At 61.6% G+C, this 14,446-nt stretch overlaps 1 protein-coding gene across 3 annotated transcripts; it reads left to right on the plus strand.

Annotated features, from left to right (window-relative positions):
- The first annotated feature begins 1,417 nt into the window (after positions 1–1,417).
- SERPINA5 (serpin family A member 5) lies at positions 1,418–13,536 on the plus strand. Of its 3 annotated transcripts, none has more exons than XM_036315775.1 (5): positions 1,418–1,749; positions 8,563–9,242; positions 11,083–11,353; positions 11,719–11,866; positions 12,515–13,536. In XM_036315775.1, exons 1-5 carry the CDS (start codon positions 1,733–1,735, stop codon positions 12,716–12,718), a joined length of 1,320 nt encoding a protein of 439 aa, XP_036171668.1. In that variant the 5' UTR covers positions 1,418–1,732; the 3' UTR covers positions 12,719–13,536. The 3 variants fall into 3 exon arrangements, with proteins under 3 accessions (XP_036171668.1, XP_036171669.1, XP_036171670.1); XM_036315776.1 differs by lacking the exon at positions 1,418–1,749 and adding an exon at positions 3,177–3,267; XM_036315777.1 differs by lacking the exons at positions 1,418–1,749; positions 12,515–13,536 and adding an exon at positions 12,114–12,494.
- Positions 13,537–14,446: the final 910 nt, after the last annotated feature.

Raw genomic sequence — 14,446 nt, forward strand, 5'->3', positions numbered from 1 at the left:
ATTCAGGAGTCTCCCAGGAGCCAGAAAGGAGTCCCAGGCCGGGGGTTACCGTGGCAACGTCCCCTGGGGTGATGGATGTGTGAGGGTGCGGTCCTGGTGCGATGAAGGGGAGAAAGGGGGGAACAGTCACCCCCAGTTCAGCCTCGAGAGTGCTGCCTCCTCGTGCTGACTGGGCTCCTCTCTCCCCCGTTCAAAAGCGCTCAATGGCCCCTGTTGCCGACCAGACACAGCTCGGACCCCCTCTCTGCTCTCAGGCCTCCCTGGTCTGGCCCTGCCGGCCTCTCCCGCCCCATGAGTCCTGTGGCCTCCGTCACGGAAAGACTGGGGACCCAGAGCGTCTCACCTCCAGCCCCGTCTCCCAGACCCCGTCTCCCACACCATGCCTACCATCCCTCACCGTCCCCCAGACCCTGTCACCCACACGGCCCCTTCCCGCCTCTGAGGTCTGCATCCCGCCAGGGGCCCTTTCATGCCTCCTCTCTTCCAGGCAAACTGTCACCCTCCATCAAACAGTCCTGGGGCCTCATTACACGGAGCATCTCGAAGACAGGGCCCTGTCACCCCACTGCCTGGGCCCTGCTCACCCCACTACCTGGGCCGCTCACCCCCTTCCTGGCCCTCGGGCTGATTCAGGATCTGACACGTGGCTGAGGCCCAGCGGCTCTGGCGGATGAGCCAGTGGGTGAACCCGCGAATGAGCGAGTGGAAAGGCTGTGCCTGAGCAGGGCCGAGCTGTGTGCTCCGCTGCACCTGCCAGGCCCTGATCGACGGAGTAAATATTTAGTTCCGCTCCTCGGATTGCAGGTGCCCTTGTGGAACACTGGGAAAGCAAATAAACGGGGAGGCTCCGTGCGGGACACGCTGTCCCCGTGAGCGGGCCAGGCCTCCCGTTGCGCTGCGGCCCTCCCTCGGGGTCGCACGTGTGGGGCCTGCGTGACGCCGCCCGGGAGGCTGCTTCTGGGGGACCCGCGCTCCGTGCTCGCAGGGCGGGGTGTCCGTCACTCAGAGCTCCCGCCAGCGGGAAACAGCCTGTCCTCGGAGGCAGGCAGAGGGAGGCAGTGAGCTCTGAGCACCGGGGGTGCAGCAGGGGGGCTGGTCAAGGCTCCTCACCTCAGGCCCAGTGGGACCGAATCCCTCGAGTTTCCGCCAGACCCTAGCCGGTGGCCTGTGGCTGCAGCGCAGGGTACCGAGGTCCGGCCGGCCTGCCGCTGGCTTTGGGGTGCTGAGTGTCAGCTGTTCATCCTGCGTCATCAATACATCCCCAAACAGGTGCTGGCGTGGAGGTGGGGCAAAGGGGGCCTCGAGCACTGGGGGGCGGGGGGGAGACGCCGACGGTGCGGCCACTGTGGACAGCAGCATGGCGTGTCCCCACACCCCGGGAAGGAACCGCCTTATGACCCAGTGACCCCGCTTCTGGGTCTGTATCTGAAGAAGCCAAACAATCATTGGAAAGAACATGCGGGGCACCCTCTGTCCATCGCAGCGTCACTTACAACAGCCCAGCTCTGGACGCAGCCCAGGGTCCCACCATGGACACGCGGCTAACAAGGCCGGTGGACATTCACACGAGGGGGTGCCCTCGGCCGTAAAGAGAATGAAGTCTGACCGTTTGTGACGTCAGCGATGGACTGGAGGGTGTTGTGCTGAGTGAAGTCCTTCGGTCGGGAAAGACAAACATCATGTGATTCCATTTACACGTGGAATCAAGAGCAATGAAAACAGAAGGGGACTCATGGGCACAGAGAACAGGTCAGTGGCTGCCAGCAGAGAGGGGTGAGGGGACGGGGTGGGGAAGGCGGAGGGACTGAGAAATGCAGAGGGCGGGCAGTCACAGGACGGGCCTGCGGGCCATCAGCGCCGTCGGAATCTCCGTACGGCGCCAGGTGGGGCTGGGAGTATCGGGGAGCGCTGCGTGCAGTATATGGCTGCCTCCCCGCTGTGCGGTCCCCCTGAAACTAACACAGAGTTTTTAAAAAGGAGACCAGACTCAGTAAGGACCTTTGACCCTTCCCCCATTTCCTGCCCGGGATTCAGGCAGAGAAACCCGCTTCCGGAAGGAGCTCTGGGGGTGTCTGCCCACGCCCGCCCGCCGATGGAGTGTGGGGAGCAGGAGGGCTTCAGGCCGGGCCTTAGCCAAAGCCCGGCCCCCGCCCCCATTATCTCTGTCCCTCCCAGGGTCTCCGCGGCCCGGGGCCGGGCCTGCGCTTCCCCACTCCCTCCTGCCTCCCTTCCTCCTTTGTCCTAAATGTATGGCCTCACGTATGGACTTCCCATGTTCACAGAATGCCCATGCGAGACATTAAAACACGATTTTCTCCTGTTCGTCTGCTTTTGCTAATTTGATTATTAGTCCAGAGGGAAGAGCGGAGACGCTGTGCGGGTGGGGGTAGGAGTGTGTGTCTGTAGCCGCCACCACCGCAAAGTGGCTGCGGAGCCGGGAACCAGCCCGTGGGGGCGGCTGCCCCTCCCTGTGCCGTCCAGCCTCCTCTCCCCAGAGCTGCAGCCACCGCCCTCGAGGCCACCGTCAGGCAAGACCAAGGTGACAGGAAGCCTGTACCCAGGGCCAGGCCTCCGCAGGGCCCACCCCTGTCCTTGGTGGGGAGGCGGCCGGTCCCCTCACAGATGGAGGTTTCCTTTGCAGGTCGGGGTTCTGGGCTTCTCCCTGGGGGCTGCTTCTTAACACTAACCAGACTGGCCCTGGCCAGTGTGGTTCAGTGGATAGAGCGTTGGCCTGCGGACCGAAGGGTCTGGGTTCAGTTCTGGTCAAGGGCGTGTACGTGGGTTCCAGGCTCCTTCCCGGCCCGGGCCCTGGTCGGGCGTGTGCAGGAGGCAACCAATCGATGTCATCACTATTCCTCTCTGTCTTTCCCTCTCTCTTCCACTCTCTCTAAAAATCAATGGAAAAATATCTCGGGTGAGGATTAAAAAAAAAACATTAACCCGACTAAAGCATCAGCTTCCCCAAAGGGGCGTGTTCTGGGTGTCGGAAGACACCACCGGTCCTTTGTTGGGCCTCCCCAGCCCCTCCAGGGGCTCGCCAGGCAGTGGGTAGGTGACCCCGTCAGAGCCAGGTGGCTTTGCCAGAAACCTGTTGGCTGGAGGCTGCAGGGACAGGGCGGGGCCGGGCTGGTGGTGCGGGCGGGGAGGGGCGGGGCGGGGCCAGAGAGGGGCGGGGCCACAGCCCCACTTGGTCAGTGGCAAGTACTGGCTCCACTCCAGCCAGAGCCAGGCTGTCACCTCCACTGCTGCGCCCTCGCCCGGCACAGGGTAAGGAACGCGGGGGCCATGGGCTCGGGGACCGTGAGGAGGGTCAGGGGATGGGCCCGGCGGTTGCGGGGCTGGAGGGCTTCGGCACTTGGGAGGTGCCCGGATGAGCAGGGAGCCCGCAGTGTCGGGAAGGGCGCAGGCTCTGGGCAGGGGAGGTGACCTTGGGCGTGACACCAAGTGTGGCTGAGCCTCAGTTTCTCTTGGTGAGATGCAACGTACAGCTCCCTCTGGGCGGTGACTATGAGGATCAATTACGATTGATTACGGGGATGGCTCTCACCCAGGCCTGGTTTCACCCCCAGGGCACATCTGGCCACACCTGGGCCTTTAGTTGTCACACTGGAGGGGGGTCTCCAGTCACTGACATCCAGTGAGTGGAGAGCAGGAGGCTGCGGACCACCCCACAGCGCCCAGAGCAGCCGCCTCCCGCCACACAGAACGGCCCCTCCAAAGGCCAGCGGCCCAGGCCGAGAGCCGGACGCGGGAGCGGGACGATGTCGGTGCACAGGAGGCCCTCTGGCCTTCAGAAGCAGGAAAGTGACCAGTGTAACCGTTTCCCTGGGATAAGGCTGCAGCGGGAGGTGCCCTCGCAGCTGCAGCCGCTGGAGCTGCCGGCGCCTTCGGGCCACGTGTTAAATAAAACGGAGACTCACAGTGGGAGGAACTTTTCGTTTTTCTGAGGAAACTAGAGGCAAAAAGTGCAGCCATGAGAGGGAGACGCTCCCCGGGCCAACACCAGCCTCCACGAGGCAGCCTGGAGACCTGGGCGAGGGGCGAGGGTCCTGGGGGTCTGGGGTCCTGGGGGTCTGGGGGACTGGGGGTCTGGAAGGTGATGGATGTGGGTTGGACCCTGGTGGTGGCGATGGTTTCGTGGGGTGAACTCACCAAGTAGTACACTGAAGTGCAGGCCTTTGGTGTGGCCCTGCCTTAAGGAAGTGGTTTTTAAAAAGAGACAAGAAACTGAAGCTGGGCAGTCGTGGGGGAGGGTTCAAGGGCACCTGGCCATGAGCCCAGCGCGTGGGCACTCGCTCTGGATACCCCGCTCCGCGCCGCGCCCAGGTGTGGTCCGACACCTGCCTTACAGAGAACGGGGAGGGGTCCATCCATTCATTCACTCACTCACTCGTTCATTCCTCAGACAGCGGCTCTCAGCCTGGGCTGCACATTAGAATCACCTGGGAATCTTTTTAAATTCCTGATTTCTGGGCCTCCTCCTCCGGGAATTCTGTTTGTTTGTGATGGGGTGGGGCCACAACATGAGGAACAAAGAAACAGAATTTCCGGAGGATGAGGCCCAGAAATCAGGATTTTAAAGAGTCCCAGGTGATTCTAATGTGCAGCCCAGGTTGAGAACCGCTGTCTCAGAGGCTTCTCAGCCCCTCCCCTGACTGGTGGGCCCTGTCCACGGAGAGCACCTGCGCTCCTGGGCGAGAGCAGCGGCAACAAGGGAGGCAGCCCGAGTGCAGAGTAACTGCACCTGTGTGACTGGCGCCATGAAGAAGCAATGGGAGGCGGTTATACAGAACGGCAGGGAGGCCTGAGGTCCAGGAGAGGCTGCCGGGCGAGGAAGGCGGAGAGAGGGGCCCGGGGCTGGGCTGGGCTCGCTGCGTCTGAGGGATTAAGAGAAGACGTGCGCCCGGGGGACACGTGGAGGACACACCAGCTGAGGTCGGAGCGGGCCATGCTGAGGCTGGCGGGGGCCAGGCTGAGCGAGGCCACAGGTGCCTTGTGGGCCAGCCCACAATCAGAGTTAAATTTTACCCCATGAATGGCAGCACCTCGCAGGCTGGGGCGCAGGGTGACCTTGTTTGTGATTGGACAGTCGGACGCTGTGGCGAGCGGCCCCCAAGCAGGAGGGGGGGTGGCCAGGGGACAAACGGAAGGGGCTTTCTTTAAGAGGTGGCAGGAACTGAGCAGCCTTTCCAATGGTCAGGAGATGGGGAGGGGGTGGGGACGTTCCCCAGGCCACTGCTCTCTGGAAGTGTGGCCCCAGGGTCGTCAGGGCCCGAGGGAAGTTGGGGTCCTGGCTTTTCCTCTCGTGTGGGATCCGGGGCACCTTTCCTTCTGGACTTAGCACAAGGCAGACAGACCCGCCCTGCCACACACCTGCCTCAGCGGAGCCGCAAACTGAGCTGGTGGGACTCGGTTGCCTAACATTTGGAGTAAATGCCAGCAGATTCGGGGCCCCTGGATGTTGGAGTCTGTCCTCCAGCTGCCTCCAGTCACTCTGGCCAGGGAGCCCACGTGAGCCCGATTGCTCTGCTGTCTTCCCTTGGACACGTGGGGTCATTCCTGCAGACATGCGGCCTCGGGCGCCCAGGGGCGAGTCGCCAGGCAGGCTCTGTGGGCACTCTGGGTGCTGCTCTCCTGGGTGCCAAGCTCACAGGGCCTGGTGCAGGCTCACCCTGGCTCGAAGTGGCACACAGCGGTCAAGGCTGTGTGTTTCCATCAGAGGCCCGGAAGTGTGACGGCAAAGCCTGGGCGTTGAAACTGGAAACCCTGCATGAGTGCCCGAGGCTTCCACATTCGGGGTGGGGAGGGGGTAGCAGGGGGGCTCTCTGACCCTCTGTTTCCTCTTCGGTGCCGATGATAAGACACCAGCTCCGTGGAGGACTGTAACAGGAGCTAACGCGGGCGAACAGCTTGGAGAGACCGGGGTGCGCACCAGGAGCTATGGGGGTGGGGGTGACGGGGGAGGAACCCATGCCGTTCCTCGGGCCGTGCCGGGAGCCACGGCGGGCGCAGCGCCGACACCCGCCAGAGGCACCTGGGTTTAGTCCAGCGCCCTCACCCACTGGCTGGGACAAGCAAGGCCCTGCTGCTGGGCTTCAGCCTCCTGCCTGCGAAGTGAGGTCGGAGGTGCTTTGGTGAAGATTAGATGGCGTGACCTTCACAGAGGGTCCTAAGTAGGTTTAGTGAGCAGTGGCTTTAATGCGGGCGGGGCCCACATGGAGCACGGTTTCTGGGCCCCAAACCCGCAGCCCGGGAGCCTGAGGAAGGGGGGCCTCTCCCAGGAGAGCCGGCTCCTCGGGGAGACCCCGTGGGCGCATGGAGAAGTGGCTTTGGCCCATCGGATCTCTGGTGTTTGGGGGGTGGGACTGTAGGGAGAAGGGATACTGGCTGCCACAGGGACAGACCTGCCGTTGTTTGGGGTTGAACTGAGGCCCGGAGAGGGGAAGGGAGGAGGACAGGAGGGGAGGAGGGGAGGAGGGGAGGCCCGAAGTGGTCACTCCTGCTCCCCCGCCCGCTGCCTCTGGGTTCCGTCCAAGCAGGAACTCCCTTGTGGGTGGCAGGGGCGGTGCCCAGCGCCTGCTTCTCAGCAGCGTCCGGCTCACGTGGTTGTCCCCCTTGGCAGGAGGCGCCCACGGGGCCGTGAAACAGACCAGCTTCGGTGGCTCGGAGATGACACAGCGCCTGTCTTTCCAAGGCCACCCGAGGAGCTCTCAGGGACAGGCGGGGGGCAGAGGGGGCGGGGGAGGGGTGTTATCTGCAGATTAGGGACTGGCTCTGCCCAGATGCCTGGGACATGGAACTGGAACCGAGGGCTGTGACGCAGAAACAGAGGAGAGGCGGGCGGGGGGCGGGGCGGGGGGCAAAGGTGGGGCCGGTTAGAGTGCGGCCTTTAACAGTCAGAACCGGTCCGAGCCCAAGCTTCGTCGCTGCTAGCAAGACTCAGCCTCTCTGAGCCTTGATGACCCATCCGTGGAGGGGCGAGCGGAGGAACTAGCCTCCTCGGGTGGGCGAGCCTAAAGGAGCCGATCCACGTGAGGACAGGGCAGCGCCCAGCAGTGCGTGCGGCCAGGGCCGGGGCCACATGTGGTTCTGGGGAGCCCAAGGTTCTGCGGACAGAACACTCAGATGGGCCTCCTTTGTGAGCTCAGGTGCGGTCTGCGGGTCAGTGGCTGTGACCTGTGTGGAGTCACTTCGTTTGGCTCAGAGACAGGACTGCAGCCCGGCGCTGCCTGACTGCTGAGCTCGTTGGTATCTGTGCCCCCTCCGCCCCCACCCTGCTCCCCTCCGCCCCCTCCACTCCCCTCGCACACCCCAACCTCCCCTGCAGGGCCGCTCTGCAGCAATGCCCAGTGCCCTGTCCAGGGCCCTGAGGAGTGTGGTTTTGCGTGGGTCACGTGGCTCTGGCAGCGCTGGCGCTGGGCTGGGGGCCTGATGAGGAGGGTCCGTGGCGGGGTCGGGTGCCCAGGTGAAGGGAGTTCACACAAGCACAAGCTTCCAGTGGGGCAGACCCACAGCCAGGTGGCATCCTTTGCTTGGCTGCGTCCAGGCTCACGAGAGAAAGAGAGAGAGAGAGAGAGAGAGAGAGAGAGAGCTAGAGAGCATGCACCCCACAGAACAGCCGAGGAAATGGGGTCTCACAGGTCGCCCTGGCCAGGTGCTGCCACACCCACAGCTCACACTCCTTGAGCTCCAGGTCTGTGCCTGCATTTGACTCATTTAAAAAAAAAAAAAAAAAATATATATATATATATATATATATATATATATATATATATATATATATTTATTGATTTCAGAGAGGAAGGGAGAGGGATAGAGAGATAGAAACATCAGCAATGAGAGAGAATCATGGATCGGCTGCCCCCTTGAACACCCCACAGTGGGGATCAGGCCCACAATCTGGGCATGTGCCCTTGACCAGGATTCGAACCATGACCTCCTGGTTCACAGATTGACGCTCAACCACTGAGCCACGCCGGCTGGGCCCATCCTTTCTCTTGGAGGCCGCTCTTGGGCAATGCCGGCGTAGCATCGCCTCTAGAAGGGTTCAGGAATCTGGAGAAGGGGCTGTGAGTAAATTAAATAAATGATATGAAATATAAGTTTGGAAGGCATTTTTCGGGGTAGCCAGGGAAAGCTTAGCTTTAGTAACTAAGTTCTCTGAATCCCCGGACCCCTTAGCTTTTTATTAACACAATTTGCCTGAGAGCAAAGCGGATACACATACCCAAGGTAAGGTTTGGTGGGCAGCGAGATTGTCAGGTGGGGGAACTGCCCTCGGCTGTCAGGCAGCAGGCGATCATAGATGCAGATCTCCAGGTTTGGGGAAATGCTTTCAGCTACTCCAGCAGCAGGTAATAGGACTCAGCCCTGCTGAAGCCCCCAGGCCCACGAACCTTTTGATGAACTTCTTGCATTTATTATGCCCTGCTGGAATGAGCCCCCAGCATTTGGGCGGTGAGTTCTCTGGGAGTCAGCCTGCACACGCCCACCGGGTCTCTCCCTGAGAAGCCCCGCTGGCCACACGGCCTCCTGAGCGCTTCCTCTCGCTCTCCCTTCCAGAACCAGAGGCGCCGCCATGCAGCTCCGCCTGCTCCTCTGCCTGGTGCTCTTCAGCCTGCAGGGCTCCGGTCTCCACCACCAGCACTCCTGGCGGACCAAGAAGAGGGTCAGGGAGCTGCCACCCACTGCCACGGCCACCGCCACGGCCACCGCCACGGCCACGGCCACCCCCACCACGGCCACCCCTGCTCACAGGAACTTCACCTTCGACCTCTTCAGGGCCTTGGTGGCCGCCAACCCCAACCAGAACATCTTCTTCTCTCCCCTGAGCATCTCCATGCCGCTGGCCATGATCTCCCTGGGGGCACGGGGCAGCACGAAGGCGCAGATCCTGGAGGGGCTGGGCCTCAGCACCCAGGGGGGCCCCGAGGAGGACGAACTCCACCAGGGCTTCCACCGGCTGCTGCGAGAGCTGCGCCGGCCCCGGGAGGACCTGCAGCTGAGCCTGGGCAACGCGCTGTTCATCAGGCCCGCGGTGCATGTCCGGGACGCCTTCCTGGGCGCCATGAGGACGCTGTACCTGGCAGACGCTGTCCCCACCAACTTCGAGGACCCTGAAGCGGCCCAAAAGCAGATCAACGATTACGTGGCAAAGGAAACGAAAGGCAAGATCGTGGACCTGGTGAAGGACTTGGACAGCTCCGAGGTCATGGTCATGGTGAACTACATCTTCTTTAAAGGTAAGGCCCTCAGGCTCCAACCTGAGCTTCCTCTTTCTGTTCAGCTGCTTTTCTTAAAAGAAGGCTCCAGCCCTGGCTGGTTTGGCTCCGTGGGTGGAGTGTCGGCCTGCGGACCAAAAGGTCCCGGGCTCGATTCCGGTCAAGGGCACGTACCTCGGTTGCAGGCTCCTCCCCGGCCCAGGCCCTGGTCGGGGCTCATGCAGGAGGCAACCAATTGATGTCTTTCTCTCACATTGATGTTTCTCTCTGTCCTTCCCTCTCTCTTCCACGCTCCCTAAAAGTCAAGGGGAAAATATCCTCGGGTGAAGGTTAACAGAAAAACAAGCAAACAAAGAGAACGCTCCATCCCGCCCACACAGAGGGCGGCGTAGGTCGGTCCTTCCGGTGCCTGTGGGTGGAACGCAGCGGCCGGCAGCCGTGGGCAAGAGGTGCCTCTGACTATAGGGGTGCTCATGACCCGGCGGTTTTCTCTGCTGGGGAAGAGCTCTCCCTGCCTGGGGGCCCCTGGGGACCCCTGAAGTCACAGCTGCTGAAGCGTGAGTGGGTCATGGCCACGGTGCCAGAGAAACGGACCCCTGGCTACGCGGGCAGGACCGCGGGCCTGGGGAGGGCTTAGAGGGCCTTTCCCCCGATCCTCACGGCCCTATAGGGGCTCCTTCCTTTGCCAAGAAATCCAGGGACAAGAGCCTGCTCCTCCGGAGTCTCCCCCTCCCCGAGAGCGAAGCCCCAGCCTCAGCCCTGACAGTTCTCAGGGGTCCCTCCGAATCTCAGCTCCCATCCCCCCCCCCCCCCCCCCCCCCCCGCCGCTTCTAAACCAGCCATTTCTAGCAGCTGGGCCAAGAGAATGTTCAGCACATGCAGCCCCTGATACCCAGTCAGGGCACAGATCTCTTCTCCCTTCGAGTGTCAAATAAAAAATAACACCAGCCAACACAGCAGCAGCCATCCGCTGCGAGCGCATCAAAATGGCACTTTTGTTTCCTGTGTCAGGTCGGCAACATTACGTTTTCCTTGGTGAGCCTCGCAGAGTGAGTCACTGTGTGTGTGCCCGTGAGGCGAAAAGGGTTGAAGATGGGTGCCCTGGGTGGGGCTGGCTGAGGGCGGGAGGGAGAGATGAAGAGGGGAGAGGAGGAGAGGGAAGGGGAGGGCAGGGAGCGGAGGGGAGAAGGGAAGGGAGAAAAGGAGTTAAATGTAAACCACCTCCCCCTTCCTGTGGCCACGGAGAGTGGGTATTGAGCTTGGAGTCTAAACTTGGCCCCCGCCCGGGGCCATTCCTTTCCAACAGGATGCAGAGGACACCTGTGAACTGAACGAAGGGGTGTTGGGGTGGGGGCCACATTGGATAACTAGGAAGAAGGTGCCCATAACTATTGTCCATCTCACTCTGATCACCACCCCCTCCAGGAAGCAGGCTGAGCAGGAGGTAATGGAGGACTTCCCAGTAGGAAACCTTACAAACCTTCGCCCCAAACTTCAATGCACAGCTCATGTCGGGGAAAGAGAGAAATGGAATGTGTAGCTAGAGCGTGGCCTCACCAGCCGGCCTCCCTTCTCCCCTCTCCCCTCTCCCCTTGGACATTTGACCTTCAGCTGCATCGGAAAATCAAGCAAACATCAGGGGTTTGAGGGCCCTGAGGACGCGAACACTGACTTCCTTGTGTTGCAGATGTTGCAAAAGCCCCGTGGAAAGCTCAAGCCCCCAGATAATAAAGGGGCGCAGGGGCTCAGCAGCCACTGCTACCGACCAGGTGGCTCTAAAGGGTGGTCTCTGCTGAATGGGCTCCTTGTCCGCGCTTTTACCGGCAGCTGAGAATTCCCGTTCCTGTCCGTTTGCCTCTAGCCAAGTGGGAGACTCGCTTCGACCCCCAAAGCACCAGCAAGCAAGACTTCCACGTGACCCCGGAGACAGTGGTGCAGGTGCCCATGATGAAGCGCGAGGACGAGTATGACTACCTCCTGGACCGGAGACTCTACTGCAGGGTGGTGGGGCTCCGCTACCAGGGCAACGCCACGGCCCTCTTCATTCTCCCCAGCGAGGGCAGGATGCAGAAGGCGGAGGCCGGCCTGGACCAGGAGACCCTGACCAAATGGCTCAAAAAGTTCACAAAGAGGTATCTTCAGGCGGCACTGGGCCAGCCTCGCCCTGCTCCCCACCAGGGAGACCGTGGCCCTGGGGCCACCACCGGGGGGCGAAGGACTCACCCAGCCCAGGAGCTGCCTCTGAGCCCAGAGGCATCAGGGCAGTCCCGGCCCCGGGGCCAAGCCGGGAGGCAGGGTTGGGGCTGGGCGCCTGCTTTCCTGGCGGTGCCGTCGGAGTGGGCAGTGAGCTCCGGGCTGTCCAGTCCGAGCCCAGAGTGGCACGGACTCTCCCTAGGCCAGGGGCTGAGGGTCATGTGGAGCTGCGGGGAGACGGTGGGGATGGGAGCTGAGACCCGGTGCTCTGGAAGAGTGTAGAAAGGTCCTCTTCTCTTTCCAGGAAGCTCCAGCTTTACCTTCCCAAGTTCTCCATCGAGGGCTCCTACCAGCTGGAGAAGATCCTCCCCACGCTGGGCATCCGGGACCTCTTCACCTCCCACGCCGACCTAGGAGGGTTCACCAACCACTCCAACATCCAGGTGTCTGAGGTGAGCAGGGGGTCCTAGCATCTGCTTCCAGAGACATTCTATTCTTTCTGTTCTGTTCTATTCTATTCTATTCTATTCTATTCTATTCTATTCTATTCTATTCTATTCTAATGGTATTCTATTCCTATTCTGTTCTGTTCTATTCTATTCTATTCTATTCTATTCTATTCTATCTCATCCCATCCATCCCATCCTATTCCATTCCACTCCACATTCCTATTCTTTCTCTCTCCTCTTTTTCTTCAAGAAGCCAAGTTTCAGTGTCTCATACCCTCTGTGCAATGAGAAGCCACACCCAGCACTGCCTCTGGGGAAGGAGCCCTGGATTAAACCATCAAAACTCAAAACCAGGTGGCAACTCCTCCCCTCACTAGCTGTGTGGCCTCCAACGATGACCTGACCGCCCTGAGCCCCCTCTCCCTCTGTGAAGTCGGAGCGTCCACCCTCGCTGCGAGACGCCGCGAGAATTCGCTGAAACACACGGGTGCACCTGGGCCTGGCGCACAGCGGCTGCGCCATTGCGTTGCTTCCCACCTGCTCCGAGGCTTGGTTGTGCGGAGCCTTGGACAGGGACGCCACGGGCGGCGGCTCTGCCCTCGGGCCGGCCTCTCCCCGCCCCGGCGAGCTGGTGTGTGTGTCTCCCTGCAGATGGTGCACAAAGCCGTGGTGGAGGTGGACGAGTCGGGGACCCAAGCGGCCGCAGCCACGGGCATGGTGTTGGGGTTCCGGTCGGCCCGAATGGGCTCTCAGCTGGTGGTGTTCAACAGGCCGTTCCTGATGGCCATCGTGAGCCCGGAGGGCGTCCTCTTCCTGGGCAAGGTGGCCCGCCCCGCGGGGGGGCACTTCTCCTGAGCCGCGGCCTCCCCAGCGGAGATGCAGGCGCTCTGCGGCCATCCGTCTGCGGAGACCTAGTGAGACGCGCAGGCTTAGTGACGAGTGAGACTTTAGCGAGTAACAGTAGCAGCCCCGACCACCAGGATGGCTTCCTCCCACACCAGGCGAGGCCAGGCACCTGGGAGAGGCCGGAGGACACATGGGCACCCCTCACCGCTCACCAGTGGCAATTCGCACTGAGGCCCCGAGAGCTGGATCGTCTTGTCCAAGCCCAGGACCCGACCCCTGATTCCCAGCCCAGCGCCACCGGCTCCCCAGGAAGGTGGTTCCAGTAGACATCCCGCCAGGAAGCATGTGTCCAAGCCCCGCCCCCCTCCCCCATCAGCAACACCAGCCATCAATCCTGATGGTTGAGCGGGGGCACCGGAGTGGAGTCTGTCGTGGGGAGCTGTCCCGGCTCACCACCGGCTGTGTGACGTTGGCTCATGCCCTCCCCCTCTGGACTCTGGTTTCTCCACGGATGCACTGAGGGCTCAGGCCAAGGATAGAAGGTTCCTGAAATCGGGTAAAAAGACTGGAGTGTCACCTGCCAGTCACAGCTGATATCACCGCTCATCCTCTGAGAGAAGCGAGGGAACCGCAGGGTGGAAATGGCCCGCCCGGGGTCACACCATCCTTTGGGGGAAGTTACAGTCCCATGGCGTGGCTGGCGGCGGGAGCATGGAGGCCGGGTGCCAACAGTGGCTGTCGTTTGGAGACACTGCTGACTGGGTGTGGACTGTCGTGCCAGGCGGAGCAATAAAGCATTTTGCAGACACTGGTGTCTTGTCCTGCGGAACCAGCTCGTCCGGCGAGGTGCTAGCTCTTCACCCAACATCCCTTACGAAGGGTGAAGGGCGTATTATCCCCATTTTACAGATGGGGATGGCGAGGCTTGCCGAGAGCGGGGGCTTACCCAGCACACAGCTCCTAGGCGGTGGCGGCGGGGTCTGCCCCTGAGTCCTGGCCCCGGCCTCACCTTCAGCGCTGCGCTCCGTGCAGAGCAGACGTGAGCGGGAAGCAGAAGCCCGAGTCAGGCGCACCTGGGCCATGAGCTCCCCCATGACCCAGGCAGCCGCACTCTCCTTTACAAAACCCACCCATTTCCCTGTCCATCGCCTTAAAGGGCCAGTGGATGAATAAACAAACGCTCATTTGCTCAGTCTCACACTGTCCCCTGCACTCGCTGCCCCCAGCTCTGCCCCCGCCCCCAGGGTCTGCGCACCTTTCCCTGCAGGCATGCCCCGGGCTGACCCGGGTCTGGACTGCATCACAGAAGGGTGCCCCTTAGAACTAACGAGGTTGGAACCCCATGCTTTGACCATTCCCCACAGTCCTAAGCACCTACTCTTGCCAGCCAGAGGGGACCCTTTGCATCTGTGACCGACCTCATTAATCCCCGACCAACCCAGTCGGCTTGTACCCATTTCACAGAGGGGAACCTAATGCTTGCCCAGAGCCCGCAGCTGATGACAGTGCGAGGCCCTGGCTCTGGGACCCAGAGGGCACGTGCTGGCTGGTGGCAGGGCAGATGGCTGCACCCCAACCAGACAGCTTGCCTGTATCTGTGATTCGAGTTCGGGACTGGGCCTCCTCACGGGGCCAGAGCCGCCCCTGTGTGCGTCTCCCTTGCGAAATGCCTCATCTGCTTCGGCAAACATTTCTCCGTTGTTGACCCAGCCAGTCCAAGGCCAGGAGGCTCTGGTC

Source organism: Myotis myotis, unplaced genomic scaffold (genome assembly GCF_014108235.1).
Source record: "Myotis myotis isolate mMyoMyo1 unplaced genomic scaffold, mMyoMyo1.p scaffold_m19_p_60, whole genome shotgun sequence".
Classification (NCBI taxonomy): Eukaryota; Metazoa; Chordata; class Mammalia; order Chiroptera; family Vespertilionidae; genus Myotis; species Myotis myotis.

Coding starts and splice junctions, on each gene's coding strand:
- SERPINA5 (XM_036315775.1), top strand. Junction 11,354..11,718: donor CTCAAAAAGTTCACAAAGAG/GTATCTTCAGGC, acceptor TTCTCTTTCCAG/GAAGCTCCAGCTTTACCTTC. Junction 11,867..12,514: donor CCAACATCCAGGTGTCTGAG/GTGAGCAGGGGG, acceptor GTCTCCCTGCAG/ATGGTGCACAAAGCCGTGGT.